The sequence below is a fragment of the Plasmodium brasilianum genome, chromosome 9 (assembly GCF_023973825.1).
Source record: "Plasmodium brasilianum strain Bolivian I chromosome 9, whole genome shotgun sequence".
Classification (NCBI taxonomy): Eukaryota; Apicomplexa; class Aconoidasida; order Haemosporida; family Plasmodiidae; genus Plasmodium; species Plasmodium brasilianum.
The window spans coordinates 1676049-1689117 of NC_090122.1; the positions used below are offsets into that span (position 1 = coordinate 1676049).

A 13069-nucleotide genomic window follows, 5' to 3' on the forward strand; every position below is an offset into this window, starting at 1 on the left:
TACAAAAGGAGCAAAAAAAAAAAAAAAAACATTAAACACAAACGTGTGCATAATATAACATACAGTTGTTAGGAATTATTATCGGATTTATTTTTTATTAAAATATAAAATATAATAAAATATAGTAGAATTTAATTACAAGAATTATATATAATGTGTTAATTATGAGTAGCACAAATAATCACACAAAAAACAGGGAAAATTATATATATATATATATATTTATTTATTTAAAACACATAGTTATCAATAAATGATACAAAATTATTAAATGCCAATTTTACAAATGTTAACATAAAATTTGAGTACCAAAACGTGGGTATATATGTATATGTACTCACATATTTGAGGGGGGGCAAAAATATAGACGATGCTTCTCCATGATTCGACTCATTTTTATTCTAACGATCTACAAATTAGATTAAGAGTTGTTGACGTTTATGTAATAGAGATCCTTGCTAGAAAATTTTTTACCGTTGAAATTGCTGAGGTTACGAGTAGATATGGATAAAGTGCTTGTTCTTCTATTGTCAAGTCGGTTTGTCCCCAGATGGTTTTGTCTTTGGAATTTTCTATTAAATAAATGGCTTCTACTGGGTAATGTTTTTGTATTATTAGAGGAATCAGTTTCTTTTTTATCATTAATAATAAAACATTTGACATCTTTGTAAATAACTCTAACAGTTGTATTTGCTTTAAAAATAAATCTATTTTTAAATTGTTGCAATAAGAAATTTTTAAGAGTTTCAGAAACATTAATTTTACCTGGAATACCATTACTTTCCATAAGATTACCTGTTAATACATCAATTCCCCATAAATCATATCTCAAACGACCGGACCCAATAACCCCACCTACACATGAACCATAGTGTAAACCTATTCTCATATTTAGATTAGGTATACCTAATTTTTCTCTTATTTCTTTAATAATTCTTATCATTGAATATGCCATTTCTAGAACTCTTTCAGTACCATCTACAGGGTCATAATCTTGGCTGTCTTCTGTGACAGGTTCGCTTATAGCTACATATGCATCTCCTATTGTGCATAATTTATATAAACCGTATTTTGTACTGTCGTTATCAAATTTTGCAAATAATTTCTGTAACAATGTTAAGACTTCTGAAGCATCTACTCCATTTGCCCATGAAGTAAATCCACATATATCAGCAAAAAGAAATGTCAATCTGTCATGTGTATAAGCTAGCTTTAATTTATCTTGTTGAAACTCTTCTAACACATGTTTAGGAAGCATATCATTTAACAATTCTGTGGCTCTATTTTCTGTCTTCTTTGCACTCTCATTTGCATAAAATGTTCTTCTATCAATAGATTCCTTACAATATGTTGATATTAAATTAAAGGCAACGTACCATGGTATAAGCAGAAGAGTTGAGTCTGTAGTTATTGTTTTTACAACACTCGTTGATATAAATGTCAAAGACATAGTAATTAACAACAGGTCTACTAATATACATGTCTGAAATAACATACCTGTGTTATGATGTAATATGACTAAATAAAAGAAAAATTCTATAGTATCATTTGTCATCCATATAGTATGGGATGTCGTTTGATCCGTTTCTGATATAGACCATAAATATGCTACTGAAAAAACACATGCGGCTGATATGAATAATAAATTTAAGAAAAATATCATCCATTTAATATTTAATAAAGAGGAAACTTCAGGTCTAGTTCTATAATGAAATAATAACCACAACATAAAACCAAGATATGTATACACAGATCTCACAGACCAATATATAAAATAATTAACTTGTAGCGTTTGAGTTGCTCTTTTATGATCTACAAATACTATTGGTACTGTACTTGAAATTAATGTTTGCATAACAAAGGCTACTAGAAAAATTATTAGTGCTTGCTCAATTGAATTTAGATTAGATTTGTTACTATAAAAATGAGACCTATATTTAGACTCTAAATTCTTGTCACTAAATTTTAAAAATATCCATTCGCTACTTATGGAAGCTATCCCTTTTCCCCTTTCTTGGTCTTGTTTTTTGCATATGGTATTGTGTTTTTCCTTTTTTCCCTTTCTAGAAAAAGTAAATATTTTCAATAAGCACGAAGTAAGCCCCGACATATTTAGGGCACCCTTCTTAGAGGTTTCATCCGCTTCTAGCTGTTTTTGTTGTTGCTCCTGCTGTTTCTTCTTCTCCTTCTGCATCTTCAGTTGGTGCTTCGATTCCCCACCCGTTTCTGTCTCTCCATCCCTTTTACCTTTCTTCATGATGCTCCTAAGATAGTTCCTTCTCTTGTTATTCAACATTTTGTGATAGGCTACGTGGTTTACATGATCATAATTAATACAGTTACTAACAGTACAATATCTCTCACTACATGTTCTGCATTTTTTAGCACATAATTGCACATTTTTATAATCCTCGTCATCGTCTTCATCATGAGTTTCTATACCAACATATGTAAGGTTGTTCATGCTTTGCGCATTGACTTGTTTCATGATTTCTGGATTTGTTTTTTTTTGGATAATTTCACTATTTTGATCTTTATTTATTAAATTATCATTCAAATAGTACAATGAATCACTCAAGGAAAGTTTATTCATATAGGTAGTATTAAAATCTTTAATATCATCAAAATCTTTATTATTTTCAAGGTAGTGATTGAAATTTGTTGTAGAATCATTATGAAGTTCATTATTTAAAAAGGACATATTAAGAAAATCCTTTTGTTTCAACTGATAACCTAGAGCTGCACCAATTTTTAGATTCCTTAATTTTATAATTTCATAACAATGCATATTAACATCTCTTATATATTCATTGGGCAAATCATTCAAGGACAAATCTTTCAAATTTACGTAATCATTGTTTATTTCATTGTCAAAATTACCGTAGTTATTCATATCAATATTACAAGTACTTTCATTTAAATTGTATTCATTATATTGATTTGTTTTGTTTGAATAATAATCTAATATATTTTGTGTTTTATCATAATTTATAGAATTATTTAGTTTATTATTATCTGCATAAAAATCAGAAAAAAAATGATTCTTTCTGTCCACATTCTCATCTACAAATGGATAATTTAACCCAATAACAGATGTTATTAAATATGTGGTCATAGTTCCTTTTCCTTTTATTTCTGTTTCTTTTTTTTCATAAATTAATGTTTTATCATCCTTAACCAAGTCATACGTCGCTTCTGATAAATGAATATAATCAGGTTTCCCTGTTGTTTTCATTCTAGATGCTGTATTAACCGTATCACCAAAAAGAGCATATTGCGGTTTTTTAGATCCTACAACACCAGCAATAATTCTTCCTGAATGTATTCCAATCTTAACTCTAATTCTGGTTGGTCTACTCTCTAAGGATTTTCCTTGTGTCATATTATTCACTGAATTGTTTATATTCTCATGCTCATCCGCATTATCATGTTCATAGCAGTCGTTCTTTTTTGCCATTTGCTTTGTTTTTTCGTATTTAATATGACTACTCACTTGAAGAATTGATAAAGCAAAATCGATTGAATCATGAGCGTCTTCCTGGCCTTTAGTTTTGCCACACATATTGTTATAATTTTCGTTACTCTCCTCAAAATGTTTATTATTTTTGTCATATGTGTTATTCTTACAGTTGTTAATACTACTGTTGTTGTCATTATTAACATTACTGCTGCTGCCGCTTCTGTTGTCACCTTCCTTTTTCACCAATCCGCATGCAGCCAAGTATGTTTCAAAAACTGTTTCAATTTTTGTGCAGTTAAATTGCTCAGTACATTTGTCAAAACATAAAAATAGTCTATCTAGCACTTCAACTAATCTTGTAGGTTCAATATTAGCTACAATGTTTTGAAAGTCATATATATCGCAAAAGATCACCGTAACAGTATCTATGTCCTCTGCTTTCAACGATATAGGTATACCTTCTTCATTTAATTCAGAATATATCATTTCATCCACAATAAAAGCAGGAAGCATGGTGTTTAATATTTCCCTCTGTTTTCTTCTAGAGGATTCTACCGAATATTCCAATAAAAAGTTTTTCCTTTGATTAAACTCAAGACGATAACCTACAAAACCGACAAAAACGTCAACACCAATAAACAAAGGGATATAATGAGCTAAGCTTTTTTTATCTAAAAAATGGTCTCCCTTAAACCTAATAATGAACAGACTTAAAAAAATAATATTGCAAAATACAGCGTTAACAAAGGGTAATCTTAAAATAACAAATGTGTATAAGGGAAAAAGAACTGCTTGAAAGACTCCATCTGTGTGTGTAATGGAATAACTAACCACATGATGAGTTATTATTAATATTACCAATGAATTGATAATTTTGTTAAAATTTTCTATAAATATAATGGGGAAAAATGTGGTAACTGTTGCAATTAGTAAGATTAATTCAAATACGAGATATAAAATTAATACAAATAAACCCGTGGAAGTATTTGGTGACATATACCACGATTCATTTAATGATGATTCTAATTTCCAAATATATAAAAAAAATATTCCTAATAATATAAAAATAAAACGATACCATGGTATTAATGTTTTGTAAAATTTATTCTTTTTATGTATTTGAAATCCTGATTCCAGTTGCATATCTTTAAATGCTAATGTGAATCTATTAATTAAATTGGTCACTTTCACAATTTCTTTTTGTGCATTCTCATTTTCGTTTTTCTTTTTATTATTGCCATTATAATTTGAACTATCCGCACTTGTATAGGAAAATTCGGATGTCGATTCGTTATCATAATATGCAGCCTTATTTTGAATTATATAATAATTTCTTTTATTAACATCTAATGGTTCAGGTATATTTTCCATACGTTCATTATTTTTAAAAAATATATGCTCTTCGTTAATTCGAAAACGTTTCCCTTGAGGTAATAAATCAACTAGAAACGTATTTTTTAATGGGTTTAAACAATTTTTCATTTCTGCCATTAGGGATTCATCAATTCTAGAACTTGATTCCAAATATTCATCTGATCTAAAATCCATAGGAAAACTATCTTCTATATAATAACCATTCCCACTTATAGTTGTTTCATCATATGTTAAGCTATTTCTGTAATTAAGTAAACCTCTGTTAACTAGACATCTATCATCACTTTTAAAGAAGTCCTTTTCCTCATTTTCGTTACTGCATATTTTATTAAATATATTAAACTTATTGGACCAATTGGAAATACTCTGATTCTTTTCTTCTTCACAAATTGCCTGATTTGCTTTTTCCTTCTTCAGTTGGAAAGAATATATTTTGTTACATGTATCTACCTCTGTAGTTTTCTTCTCGGTTTCAACAAATGGTGATTTATCTCCACCTTTTTCATTTCTTTTCCTCTTACTTTGTTCTGTATCATTTTTAGCCTTCTCATCAATTTCACGTTTTTTTATCTCCTCGTTTTTATATGTCTTATCTGAATGCCTTTGTTTTGTATTCTCTTCATCTGTATCATTTTCCTTACCTGTATGTACACTTAACTCTTTTTCCTTCATTTGATTAACCTGAACTTTGTTAACCTGATTGTTCTGTGTGTTTTTAATGTTATTATTTGTGCTTTCCCTTTTATCTATTTTTGCCATTTGCCCCTCTCTATATTCTTCCGTAATTCCTTTTTTCCCCCTTTTTCTAGTAGAGTCAAAATTTCCCATCCCGTGAACCGCCTGCTCCGATAAGGTAACTTGTGACCCTCTATATTTTTGTTCCTCGTCAAAATCAGTGTTATTATAATCCAAATTGGCAATACTACTATGAATGTTACGATCAATGATTGAGCTCCTCGATTTATGGAAGTATTTAGAAAAGGAGTTATTCTTAATGTATCGCTGATTGTTTTTATAATTTTTTGCACTACTTATTAACGTATTTTCAAGAGAATTATGCTTATCGTCAATTTTAAAATTAGATGTCTTGTTTATATTTCTTCTAAATTTAAATTTTAATTTCTTGCTAAATCTTTTTAAGCTTAAAAATTTTTTCTTTCCTGATAGAAAATAAGCATATTTATATTTATTATGCTTCTCTTGATACTGTTCAAATATCCAGTGATTAACTACATTATATATATTAGGGAACAAGATAGTTTTTGTAAAATTAATAAATATATACGAGATGATACATATTGTAAACCATAAAATTAAAAGAACATATAAAGGATTCCAAGAAAAGGTTTGCCTAAATACCTCTCTTATATATTCATTTGACACATAAGCGAAAAAAATAAAAATCATTGAAGGGAAAAAAACAAAAAGAAAACAACCAAAGCACGTAATGAGTATTGATGGAGACCATAAAGATCCTTCTAAGAAAAGACGCATAATAGAAATTAATAAACTCCCTAGAAAACATATATTTCCAAAGGTATTTATTGTGACTACTTCTCCATTATTCAGATGAGAATTTTCCTTAAGTGCTATGTAAGAAAAAAAAAATATAATCACAGCATAAAAGATAGCCTCAATTATCCAAGAGAAAAATTTTAAGATGTTCATATTGTACTTTCTTCTACTTAGTGCATAAAATAAAGGAATATTATATAATATATCATAATTCAAATTATGCTGTAGGAACATATAATAAATTATAGGTATAAATACCCAAAAAATACTGAAAAATGTATATAACATTTCTGGATATATTTTTACACAACTCCAGGCGGCATAAGCTTGATAAAAAAAAATTGGTAGTATAAGAATAATATTTTTAAAAAAGCTCCAATATAACATAATACTAATTGTATATAAATGTTTCGATCCATATATAAATAATAATTTCCTTAAATAACAAAAATTTTTTATACAGTAATCTGAATATCCTGCAGATATAATACATTCCGAAGTCATTATACTTACCCCTATATTAGCTTCTTGTAACATTGCAATATCATTTGCTCCATCTCCTATGGCTAATGTATTTGGTGTTGGAGATAATCTATTCTTAATTAATCGAACTATAAATGCCTTTTGCTTAGCTGTTATTCGACAAGCTATTACGACATCAGATCTACAAGCCATATTTAGAAAATGCGTTTGTAAATCACTATGATTTAAAAATGTTTGTAAGTTTTTACCGTTTATTAATAAACATAATTTTTCGTAACATTTTTTCTCTTCTTTTTCCGCCTGAAATAACTCATATAATGCTGCCCCTTCCCGTTTTAATTTTTTATAATTCTTGTTCTCAAGCATAGCATGAAATATTTTGGTATGAGAATTTAAAATTTTACATAAAAATGAAATGTGTAAAGAATACTCAACGTTATCTCCTGTTAACATCCAAATTCGGATTCCAGATTGGCTCAAAATTTCCATCGTTTTAGTTACCTTCTTTTGTAATCTATCTTTAACTCCAGTTATTCCTAGATAGATTAAATCTTTTTCGATTTCTTCCGCTACATTCATTAATCTTTCTTCTTTATTATATATAGACAAACATGCATCATCGTACATCCTCTTGTATTTAATAGTCTCTTCTTCATTCAAATATTTAAACGCGAATATCATTGACCTCAACCCTTTCAATGAAAATTTTCGTAGTTGTTTTTCTAATTGTCGATATCGTTTCTTAATTTTGTATTGTTGACGTTTTGCATATATTTCTCTCTCCCTTAAATCGTTTAGATTAGAATATTCATTTTTTTCGTCATATTCATCAGAATAATTAGTGCAAAATATTTTCTCACTAATATTCTCATATTCGATACTTTCAATATGCTCAGATTTTAAGGAGTGTTTTTCCAGGTCGAAAAATCTTTTTTTCAGTGAAATGTTCTCGCCTTCTCGTCGGTCTCTTTTTTCTCTATTCTTCTTCCCTCTTCCATTGTAGTTTTTTTTGTATCTTTTGTTGTTGTTTATGCTACTGTTGTCGTTGCTGCTGACATCATGGCTGTTCTTTTTTATTCTTTTGTTACTCTTTATTTTGTCTAAAAATTTGCTATACTTTAAATTTAACAGTGAGAGAATAGACGTATCTGAACCTTTGACATACAGAATAGACCCAGAATGCATAAATTCAGGTTTAACGACAATTGACATTCTTCCTCTCTTATTTGTATATTCATTAATACCAATGATATTCCATTTATAAAAGTTTCCACCTATTTCTACACACATGATATTTTTATTCCTTAATATTAATCTATAGCCTAAATAGTTACATGTATATATTAAACATTCTTCATCTAAGGAACTAGACTGATATTTTATAGCATCTAAATATATATTTGATTCTGAAGGGTAATTATCCATAAATTTCATGTTTTTATTTTTGTCGAATTCATACTCAGAATTTCCCAAATTTTTTTCATTAACGAAAGAAGTAAGTTCAAAACTTTTATCGTCCACGTTATGATATTTACTTTTGTACTTTGCTCTTTCAATGCTTCCATTGACTGTGTAGCTATTCAAAGAAAGCAATTTTTCTTTTGATATTTGTTTAAAGGAAACTACACTATGTTTTTTTGATATATATCCACTATCACGGTGTTCACTAATCCTTTCACATGAAAAGGTATTTTTATTTCTACTCAAATTTGGATATTTCCTCCATACACTGGTTTCTGTATTTTCTATACCTTTGTAAATATCGGAGCATTTAGAAGATCTAAAACTCCTTTTTTTTATTCTATAATTTTTGTTAAAAAAATATCTGAACTTTAAATCATTTCCCTTATTATTATTTTTATACTTAAAGTTGGTTAATGTTGTGTAGTTGTATAAATTTGTTTCACATTTCTTTTTCTCATTAATGGTTAATTTGTTTTCGTTACTTTTACTTCTACAATTTTTATCATTATCTAAATTATAGGAATTGTCTATTTTATCAAAATCTTTATATAATCTATTACTTGTTTTAATACCTTGACCATTATCATATTCAGTGTATCTCTGAAAATTTAATTCATTTCTAGTTTTGTTTATGTCATTATAAAATTTATTCGCATGATTATGATTATCCAAATAATGAAAGATACCCTTTGAATGTTTCGAAGTAATATGTGGCATGTTCTTATTTCTAATAGCATCCATCTGAATAAATGGAACCACCGTATGACATAAGGTTATGCATTTTAAAAATTCATCTATGTAATAACCTCTCCAGTTATCAGAATTTAAATCAACATATATTCTTTTATCAGTAAAATCACATCGGGTTTTTATATGGTTTGTGTTGATATGCGATCTAAAATTTTTTGGCTTTGAAAATTTTTGTTGCATTAAATAATTCTGATATTCTTTATTAAAAAAAAAGTAGGTTCCACTAGTGGATTCTTTCATATGCTTCACTTTTTCATTTATTTTTTCTTCAGTTTTCTTTTTACTCATTGAATTTTTTAATGGTACATACAAATTCTGTCTTTCTGTATAACTGGAGCAACTTCTGACACTCTCATTGTCATTATGCATTTCGATGCTATCATAATTAGAGGATGAATATATATAAGATGAGCTGAAATTATCAGATAAAGAGGAACATGTTGATGAAGACGAAGAATATGACGTCGATGAATTTTCTGATGATTTATATCTATTATAAAAACAACTACCATTTATATTTCCCGAATTTTTACCTTTATAATTTCTCGAAGAGTTTGATTTATAATTAAGATTATTTTTATCATGCTCATAGTCCATATTTTCCTTTATATAATTATCACTATTCATTTTGTCATATATATTTTCCATGATGTAATCCGAAGAATCCTCGTCCTTTTCCATAAGTTGTACACTATCACTATCATAACCACTACTACAGCTGTTATTGAGTTTGTTGTTGTATCTGTTACTATTATTGTTATTAATATTCCTATCACAATCACGGTGCGTTTGCACATTAGCACTAACATCATACTCTTCCGTAACAATCTCTTTTTCTTGAATTTCTTCGTGTATATTACTATTTCCTAGATGTAAATTATTGCCTGTATTTGTAGCAAAGCAATTTTTTTTTGCCTCGTTATCGTCTGCAGTTTTTTTGCTGTCGGCTCTATTTTTACACCAAGAACTTTTTTTATCATAACTGGATGATTTACTCTTCTTCTTCTTACTATAACTATTACAATTATTGTTATTGTTATTATTATTATTATTATTGGCGCTAATGTTATTGTTATTATTATTATTATTATTATTATTATTATTATTATTATTTTTATTATTATTATTATTATTATTATTTTTATTATTATTTTTTTTTTTTTTTCTATTTGCATATTTGTTGCCGTATGTCCTTCCACCTATAGAACACATGTTGAAGAACATTTCATTATTTGTTAAAGTGCCGGTTTTGTCTGTGAATATGAAATCAACATTTCCTAAATCACCATGCATATTCGAATTCAAGCATATCCCCCACCCGTATTCATCATCATCTACGGAAGATTTCTCATTAGATAAATTGGGTGTATTAATTCCTTTTTCTTTGTCTACTTTTTTGGTAAAGTCTCTTGCTCGCATTTCATTTTTCGTTTTATATAAAAATGGGAAAACTTTCCGTAATATTCCTTTTTCCTTTTTTTGCATATTTTTGCTATTTAAAATAATTCCCTTATTATAACTATTACTGATATTAATAATACTATTATTATTGTTACTGTCGTTGTTGTTGTTTCTGACGCTATTATTGTTACTACTTTTATTGTGTCTGCTATCATTGATGTTGATGCTGTTTTTGAAACTACTGCTATTCTTTTTATTTATGGCATGCTCCATTTTAGTAGTCACACATCCTTTATCTTTCTCCCTTATGGTACGACGACACTTATCATTTGCATTTTCTTTTCCCTTCAATTCATGAGAATATGAATGATTCTTTATATATTTTTTATATAGAAAGCTATTCTGTGGTAAATGTGTATCAAAGTTCATATGTTCATCTTTTTTGAAGAAGAAAATTTTTAATTTTTCTAAAAAGGAGCCAGTCTTTCTATATTTTTTATGTATAGTATCGCTTAGTGCCATTGAACTCCTATTATTGACAGTGTTTGACTGAGATTTCGAGTTGTTCATTAAACTATTTGTGTTATAAAAATAATTTTTAATTTTACTTAGTTTATGAAATGTACTTATAAAACTTTTTCTATTAACAGAATTTGATTCATTATTCGTATAGGAATATCTTTTTTTGCTGAAATTTCTTTTACTAAAATGATTCATAAAAAAAGTATAATTTCTAAAATCCTTACATGACTTGTTCATTTTTAAATCAATGACTTGTTCATTTTCATCAATGGCAGAAGGATCAGATGATTCGTTTTCAAATGTACTAATACGGTTATCATTTTCTATTATAATACTTTGAAATATAGAAATAAGATCAACAGTAATTAGAATACTAATTGGGATAGTATTTGAATATAACAAAATGTATTTAATTATCGATTCAAATAAGTTATCTTTTGTAGTAATTAACATAAAATGAGTTCCACTTTTAAATTTGTCATCTTCTGTCCATTTACATAACACGGATATGAAAACACAAATTAATGTAAAAAAGATGGTAATAATTGTATACATATTCAATTCTTTATTAACATAACCAAATTTATAGGTATTTCTTAACATATTTTTCATGATTTTCGTATCTGTTCCTGTATATATAATAACTCCAAAAATATGATCTGTATTTTTTATATAGGATCCTTTAAAAACAACGTTATTAATTGATAAAGAGGTAGCACGTGGATATGCATCTAATTTTAAGGATCCATTAAATGATTCCATATTACTATTTGGTTTTTCACAGATAATTCTCCCTTTAATATTACAGATACCATGCATAGATGTTTCATTTCTTGTTTCATTAACACAGCATTTCTTGTTTAAATTTGTCTCTCCATTTATTAAGGAAGTTTCTACATATACTAATCCTTCATTATTATTACAACTTAGCAAAAGAATATCAGCAGGTACTTGTTCGTTTTCAATTAAACGAATAATACTACCAACTGTTAGGTCCATCCATTTAACTGCTTTTAATTGAGAATTAGATACATCTACAACATGACACAACCTATTATTCATTTGAGAGTCTATATTTGATCTTCTAGAATCTTCGTAGATATTTTTCATAATAGATACAAATATAAAAAAAAACAGTAAATATATAGACTTATGTTTAGAATAATACAAATAATTACTAATGTTATGAAAAGCTGGTATAAATTCTAATAACGATATAAGTAAAAACCATATATTTGGTAAACGTAAAAACTGTTCATATAAACTCTTAAAAATAAAAGAATAAGTACTATATCTACTGGAAGATATCTTATTTGTTGGAAAACTAATTAATTCTTCTGTATCTGTTGGATTAATTTCTATTTTTCTGAAATCCCATAACGGTTGATTATTTGTGTCTTTGTATAATTTTTGCTTCTTTTCCATCCATGCTGCTTCTGCTGTTGTGAAATCATTTTGCTGCTTATTTTCATTGAAATTCTGATTCTTCATACTTATATTATTAGTGAGCATTTTCTCAGAATATTTTACCTTATAACGATTATTTGATTTATCGTGACTCTTTCTTTTTTCCAGCATTTTTTCTAGCAATTTTTTTTTAGCATAATTAATTACAAGTTATAACATTCACGTTCACATATCTTTTGATGTATCAGTGAGCATATATAGGCGCATTTTCTCTTTTTACAACTTAAAAAAGTGAAAGTAGAAGGGAATAGGCACGTTGTAAGCATGTCGCATGCATATGTATACACGCATATATATATACATGCACTTATATATGTTTATATTTATTTGTTCTAATTGAATTCACTTAAGAATGTTTTAAAAAAAGAAACGCAGGAGAGATATGACAGAAAAAAATAAAAAACATATATATATTATATATATATATATATATATATATATACATACAAATTACGTACATATATATTACATGCACATACATTACGTGCATATACATTACATTAATATATGTGTAACCCTATTCTAAGGTAGAAACGTGTTACACATTTCTTAATATCACAGTTAAAAAAGTCGTTCTTCCATATAAATGGTACTTAAAAAATATTAGCTGCAAATGGCATAGTAATAATTCAT

At 27.6% G+C, this 13069-nt stretch overlaps 1 protein-coding gene across 1 annotated transcript; it reads right to left on the reverse strand.

The window, feature by feature from the left end:
• Positions 1-421: 421 nt before the first annotated feature.
• On the reverse strand, positions 422-12547 carry MKS88_002983 (guanylyl cyclase alpha; the record flags this gene model as incomplete). The annotated part of the gene is made up of 1 exon (XM_067216037.1): positions 422-12547. One exon carries the CDS (start codon positions 12545-12547, stop codon positions 422-424), a length of 12126 nt encoding a protein of 4041 aa, XP_067073557.1.
• Positions 12548-13069: the final 522 nt, after the last annotated feature.